The following is a 6847-nucleotide window of genomic DNA, read 5'->3' as shown; positions in this document are numbered from 1 at the left end:
ATGACTCCTGGTTGAGTGAAGGAAATCTGCAGTGGAACAGTGAGCCCCCTCCCGTTTCAGAAGCCCGTCATGTCGACCTTGAGTTATCCTGTATGTGTTATTGAATTAAATAATTTTTAAAAGGCATAGACTGTAGAATTTCCTTCACCTACTGCGTCAAACAAAACAGAAAGATCTTCAAAAAGCCTCCATCTATAGCTAATTCTTGAAAAAAAAATCTAATATTAAAACAAAAACTACAGGGCGACACAATTAAAAGCAAATCTCGGCCAGAGCTTAAAGTACTTGAAACCCGAATCTGCATTCCGTTCCTCTCCTACAGGGCTGTGAGGTGGGGGAGGCGGTTTGTGCTGGTGCCTGGTGTATAATCGGGTTAATCCAGAAGACAAAGAATAAACCAATAGCCCTCCCACCTCACTTCCCGCTCCCCTTCCCCTCCCCCCTCTCCTCTCCCCGTCGCCCCCTCGAGGGGGAACAGAAAAGGGGAGAGGTGGGCTTGAAATGGATTCCGAATAAACTCTTAAAACCTGCAACTTGTTTTAATGCTAACACTGCGTGGCCCGGATTAGTTTTAAATGTTCATTCCCTTTTTTCCTAATGGCAAGGAGAAAGTTCCATAAGTCAGTCCGAGCCTAAAGCTCGTCCTCATGGCCTCTGGGGAACCTTAAGGTCAGTGTTTCCTTGAAACTAGATAAACTGACCCCGCCGTGCCCAGCCCGGCCCCGCGGGCGTCCCGCGTGACGGCGCCCGGGCTGCAGGACCGGCCCGGGGACGCGCGGGGCGGCGCGGTTGCCCTTTTGAATGCCTCCTGCGGCTCGGAGCGCTGGCGGGCGCTGAAGTGTGAGTGAATGTAGCCCCGCGGAGCCAATGAGCTGGGACCGGATGCGATATATCCTCTGGGACAACAACTGCTCTGTTCCGCCTCGGATCCACATGACGCCATTTACTGCTGCCGCGGCCGCCGCAGAGCTCCCTGCCTCCTCCGGAAAGGCGAGGGCGCAGGCCAACGGCGAGCCCCCCCGGCCGGGCCCCAGACCCTCCTCCTCCTCCTTCACCTCCTCCCCCGCACCCACCGCCCCCGCCTCGGCCTCTCCGCCGCGCCTCCACAACGCCCAGTCTGCACCGCCGAGAGCCGCGCGGCGCAGCGCGAGCGGAGGAGAGGGGCCGGCGGAGCGCGCAGCGCCCAGGCCCCCGCGCCCGCCCGGCCCGGCCCGCGCCCCCGCGCCACCTCCGCTCCGACGCGGCCGCGGCCGCACGACTTGGCCATCTGGCCTTAGATTCTGTGTAAGGCCGTTTTCTTTTTCTCCTTCGCTCATCTGCCAGGAAAGGAGACTCGCCGTTGGCGCTTCGGCCTCCAGTTCATTGAGAAAAAGGAAATACTCCGCGTGCGTTTCTAGAAGGGGGGTCGCCCCCAGCCCCGAACCCCGGAGTGTTCATCGGCTGAGGACTTGGCTCGGGATTTTCCTCGCCTTTTTTCCTCCCGCCGATCGCTCGGAACTTGGACTGAAGCAGAGTTAGGAAGAAGGGGGAAAAGTTTGCATCGGGGCTGGATTTTATTTGCACATCGCTTGGAAGAAGAGAATCCAACGGAGAGGGGTTGGTGCAAAGCCGCGATCACGGTGAGGCACGTTTGGCTCTTACCCTCCTGGCGCCGTGGCCGGCGCGTTGTGGGCAACATGGAGTAGATGCAGTCGGACCGGGAGTGGGGTCTGTCTTTCCTCAGGCCTCCCTTTCTCTAACCCCGCAGGTTCCCAGGGGGGATCCAGGGAGCTGCCTGTGGAACTGCCTCGCCCCAGGCTCGGCCTGCCTTGGCGGGGGCAGCAGTGCGCGCCGGGTACGGTGTCCCCAGCCCCAGGACCCCACGCGCCCGCGCTCTGGGGGGTTGGGGTGGCGGACCGCTCGTCGCGAGTCGGCTGCTGGCCCTACACTGACCGCGAATTCGGCGCTGAGAGCGGGAGAGGGAGGAGGAACACTTTGTGTTTTCCAGGTCCCCGTTGTAGGCGCCCGCATTTCTAACCTGTTCCGCTCCGGGGAAGGCAGGTCCTGGGTGAGGCTGTCCCGAGGCAGGGGCGCCAGCGGGACCGGGGACTCGCGGGTCGGGTCGCTCGCCTCACGGGGGCAGCGAGACCCCGCGAGTGAAAACTGGGCAGGGTGCCCGGCACCGAGGCTAGCCGGGTGCGGGTGGGAACGTCGCCCTGCCGGACGCCGGGGCTACGCTTCGGAAGTGGCAGCTCTTTCTTTTTTCCGTTCTCTGTGGTCGGCCTGGGTCACGCTTTTTTTATTTTTGGAAGATTGGGCTGACCTAGCACAGGAAGAAAGTCATCAAGCGGTCGCGATCGTTTTCCATTACCTGAAAATAGGTACCAAAAGAGGATAGTTTTATTTCCTTTGAAGGGCTGATTTACTTTTTAGTCGCTGCTGCTGCTTTGAATTCGGGATCTTGTGCGTTTTTACAAAGCCATTTCTGTGCTTGCCCCACCCTTGTGCTGAAGTCCTTTCCCCTTAATCCTTAGTCTGATCACACACAGTTCTTCATGGGGGTTTCTAAGCGCTTTCGGAGTGGGGAGTGGGGGGTGGGTGGCGTGCGCTGCGAAGGAGGCCAGAAATGGGCAGCAGTCATTTTTGTTAAAAAAAAAAAAAAAATCCCTCCCAACCTCCCTATCAAAGATGCTAAAACTGCAAGCAAATCTGCGCGAAAGTTTCCAGACCAAGGATCTGCGTCCTGCAGACCCGGTTGGTTCAGTGAGGCCCTGGGACTTGCCCTTCTTTTATAAAGCAATTTTCCTTTCACTTTTTCTCTCCACCCAAAAGGAGATGGGTGTGCAGATCGCAGGCAATGCCCCTTCGGTCAGTGCGTGGTGGAGTTGCCCAGTGTACGTGGGTTAGACCTGTCCGGGCAGCGGGTAAGTCAGGGCTTTCGGCGGCAGGGCTCGAAACCTGTGCCCGACACTCAAGGGCCTTAGCCAGAACGCCCTGCGGTGGGCTGCGTGACCCCTGCCTGGGGGCGGAGTGGCTCTCTCCAGTGCTCTGGGGTGGGGTATATTTTAGCCCGTAGGTCGGGAGGGGGAAGTGTGCTCCAGCGTTTCAAGGCACGTCCCCTAGGGAGGCGCCGGCAACCCCCCCCCCCGCCCCCTCCTGCTTGGCAGTCTTCGGATTGTGTGCAGGGGGGAGGGCAGTTTAGCCCCTGGGCTGCGTCAGTCTCCCCGGAGAAAAGTCCCCCGGGGCTCCGACTGAGTCCCACCTGCTGGGGACGGTGTTGGGACGCCGATAGAGCCGATAAAACGGAGTGAAAGCAAAGATCAACGTTGTCTTGTCTGCCTTTCTGTTGGAAGTGAGATCCGGTTTCCAGCTCTGCCTTGTTCCGAGTTGGGAGGCGTGTGTCACCTGCCTGCGTCTCTCTTTTATAAAAATCGGAGAGTGGATGAAGGTCCACTTTTGCCCGTTTTTGTTCATTGTAGACTTGCCAGAGGAGATGATAGTTTTGAAATATACAGAGGGATTGCAATTACTTGTCAGAATGATAGATTTGAGACGTGACACCAATTTTTGAAACACTTCCTGTTATCACTAGTCGGTTTATGTCCTGAACTATTAAGGTTTTGGAAACGGGCAAAGCCATTAAGATTTTTGACATAATTTATTTCTAAAACAGAACAATCTGTATGCTACAGAATTTAAGATGTTCTCCTAGGCTATCAGGCTGTAAAATATTTGATTCTCAAGTTGTTGAGAAGTTGAAAATAAATTCGGCTCCTGGTTGATGATTGTGTAAGTTTGCTTTCTTGTGTTGCTGGCGCTTAATAGGATTTGAATGGATTTGTTTTTAATTTATAACTTTTGCTACTGTATACTTAATAATGCATGACTGTTGTAAAATTTGTAACTTCCTTGGGGGGGTGACTATTTTCTTTTTTGCAAGTCACATTCATTCTACGGTATTCTAAAAAGTTCCTGAATACTGGATAAGTCATAGTTAAAGGTATCTGATGTAAAAACAGACAAAATAAGAACCAAGAAAGAATTTCTAGGCTGCATTTATTGATGTTTAAGGCAAAAATGACCACAACAAACTTAAAAACCTATTTCCAATTTTGAAAAAGTATTCAACTTTCATGTATGTCGGCGGCAATGTTATGGTCTAACGTTAGTTTCTTGCAATCTTTACTTTGAGCCTGAACCTTGCAATTTTATGTTCATTTGAATAAGGAATCGTTACCTGTGTGATTGAAACAAAGATCAGCTTTGTGTAACTACACAACACAGGATTAGAGAATTGTCTAATCCTTCCATAACCTGCACTTTTTGATATGGTATTGGTCATATGGCTATTCTGGTAGCCTCCATAGCCACTCCATTTCAAATCCTGTTTCTCTAGGGGAGTGGAAAGCCAAGAGTTAATCCAGGTAGGCGGAGAGTGGGAAGTATCCTGGAGTGTAAACCAGCTCTTTCCTCTTGGTTTCCGCAGGAATTCAGATGTGTTCTAAGCCCGCTGGAGTGACCACACTTCCAAGACCTGATGGAGGCCAGAGCTCAGAGTGGCAGCGGGTCGCAGTCCTTGCTGCAGACACCCCGTGACGGTGGCAGGCAGCGCGGGGAGCCCGACCCCAGAGATGCCCTCACCCAGCAGGTACACGTGTTGTCTCTGGATCAGATCAGAGCCATCCGAAACACCAATGAGTACACAGAGGGGCCTACTGTGGTCCCGAGACCTGGGCTCAAGCCTGCTCCTCGCCCCTCCACTCAGCACAAACACGAGAGGCTCCATGGTCTGCCCGAGCACCGCCAGCCCCCCAGGCTCCAGCACCCACAGGTCCATTCTTCCGCACGAGCCTCTTTGTCCAGATCCATCAGCACAGTCAGTTCGGGGTCTCGGAGCAGTACGAGGACAAGTACCAGCAGCAGTTCCTCTGAACAGAGACTGTTGGGACCATCTTTCTCCTCGGGACCCGTCGCTGATGGGATAATCCGCGTGCAGCCCAAATCGGAGCTCAAGCCAGGTGAGCTTAAGCCACTGAGCAAGGAAGATTTGGGCCTGCACGCCTACAGGTGTGAGGACTGTGGCAAGTGCAAGTGTAAGGAGTGCACCTATCCTAGGCCTCTGCCATCAGACTGGATCTGCGACAAGCAGTGCCTTTGCTCAGCCCAAAACGTGATTGACTATGGGACTTGCGTGTGCTGTGTGAAAGGTCTCTTCTATCACTGTTCTAATGATGACGAGGATAACTGTGCGGACAACCCGTGTTCTTGCAGCCAGTCTCACTGTTGTACACGCTGGTCTGCCATGGGCGTCATGTCCCTCTTTCTGCCTTGTTTATGGTGTTACCTTCCAGCCAAGGGTTGCCTTAAATTGTGCCAGGGGTGTTATGACCGGGTTAACCGGCCTGGATGCCGCTGTAAAAACTCAAACACGGTTTGCTGCAAAGTTCCCACTGTCCCACCCAGGAACTTTGAAAAACCAACATAGCACCATTAATCAGGAATATGACAGTAATAAGGATTGTCTTTTTTTGTTGTTTGTTTTTTTTTTAACGCATATGCAACCAACTAAACAGTTAGAATCTTGGCACTGTTAATAGAGGGTTGGGATAGCCTTCGCTGTTTGCAGTGAAATGTTTTTTGTCCATGTGCCGTTTTAACTGATATGCTTGTTAGAACTCAGCTAATGGAGCTCAAGGTATGGGATACAGAACTTGGGGACCCACGTGTTGCATAAGCTAAAACAACAGACACTCCCAGGCAAAGTTTTTGTTTGTGAATAGTACTTGCAAAATTTGTAAATTAGCAGATGACTTTTTTTTTCCCCATTGTTTTCTCCAGAGATAATGTGCTATATTTTTGTATATACAATAATATTTGCAACTGTGAAAAACACGTTGTGTCATGATATATGGCACAGTCACAAAATATTATACTAATATGTTGTACATTCGGAAGAATGTGAATCAATCAGTATGTTTTTAGATTGTATTTTGCCTTACAGAAAAGCCTTTATTGTAAGACTCTGATTTCCCTTTGGACTTCATGTATATTGTACAGTTACAGTAAAATTCAACCTTTATTTTCTAATTTTTTCAACATATTGTTTAGTGTAAAGAATATTTATTTGAAGTTTTATTATTTTATAAAAAAGAATATTTATTTTAAGAGGCATCTTACAAATTTTGCCCCTTTTATGAGGATGTGATAGTTGCTGCAAATGAGGGGTTACAGATGCATATGTTCAATATAAAATAGAAAATATATTAACGTTTGAAATTAAACTGAGCTGTTTTGTCTTATTTTACCTTTGCTTTGTTTTTGTTTTTTGAAGTGAAAGAGGCCACATTTTATGTTAAGGTTAGCATTTCCATGAAATAGTTTCACTTATCTATAAACTCTTCAAAGAGGAGATTCAGTGATTTTTTTTTCAGAGATAATTCTAGCAATCAGGAGGGAAATAACCGAGCATTTGACTCACCTGTATTAATCATGAGTGCTTGTTTTGGCCATATCGTTGTTACTGTTCTTGCCTTTTACAGATTTGTTGGCTTCCCTTTGTTTTCCTTGTTTTCTTTTTCTTTTAAATCTTAAACTCATTCAGGAGACTTCCCTAAAAGATTAACAATTAGATTTTTTTTCTTTATATACAGAATTAAGTATTAAGAATAGCCATGAGGCTAATTCAAGACCAGAAAAACGAGTTTAGTTCAACATTTATTGAATGTCCTCTGTGTCAGGCATGCAGCATACACAGATCAATGCTTGTAATTGAGGCAAAAATGTTTTTTTCACTTAGCCGATTATGGCTGTATTTTTTCGTCTTGGTTTCAGACTCAAGTTTATCACCATGATACCACAACTTTCTTAT

At 49.6% G+C, this 6847-nt stretch overlaps 1 protein-coding gene across 1 annotated transcript; it reads left to right on the top strand.

The window, feature by feature from the left end:
* The first annotated feature begins 1226 nt into the window (after positions 1–1226).
* SPRY2 (sprouty RTK signaling antagonist 2) lies at positions 1227–6260 on the top strand. The gene is made up of 2 exons (XM_030312520.1): positions 1227–1619; positions 4466–6260. Exon 2 carries the CDS (start codon positions 4517–4519, stop codon positions 5462–5464), a length of 948 nt encoding a protein of 315 aa, XP_030168380.1. The 5' UTR covers positions 1227–1619; positions 4466–4516; the 3' UTR covers positions 5465–6260.
* Positions 6261–6847: the final 587 nt, after the last annotated feature.

The sequence above is a fragment of the Lynx canadensis genome, chromosome A1 (assembly GCF_007474595.2).
Source record: "Lynx canadensis isolate LIC74 chromosome A1, mLynCan4.pri.v2, whole genome shotgun sequence".
NCBI classification, from domain to species: Eukaryota; Metazoa; Chordata; class Mammalia; order Carnivora; family Felidae; genus Lynx; species Lynx canadensis.
This window is presented reverse-complemented; position numbering and strand designations above follow the sequence as displayed.

Excerpts from the sequence above, each read along its gene's own strand:
- SPRY2 (XM_030312520.1), top strand. The coding sequence starts at position 4,517 with ATGGAGGCCAGAGCTCAGAGTGGCAGCGGGTCGCAGTCCTTGCTGCAG.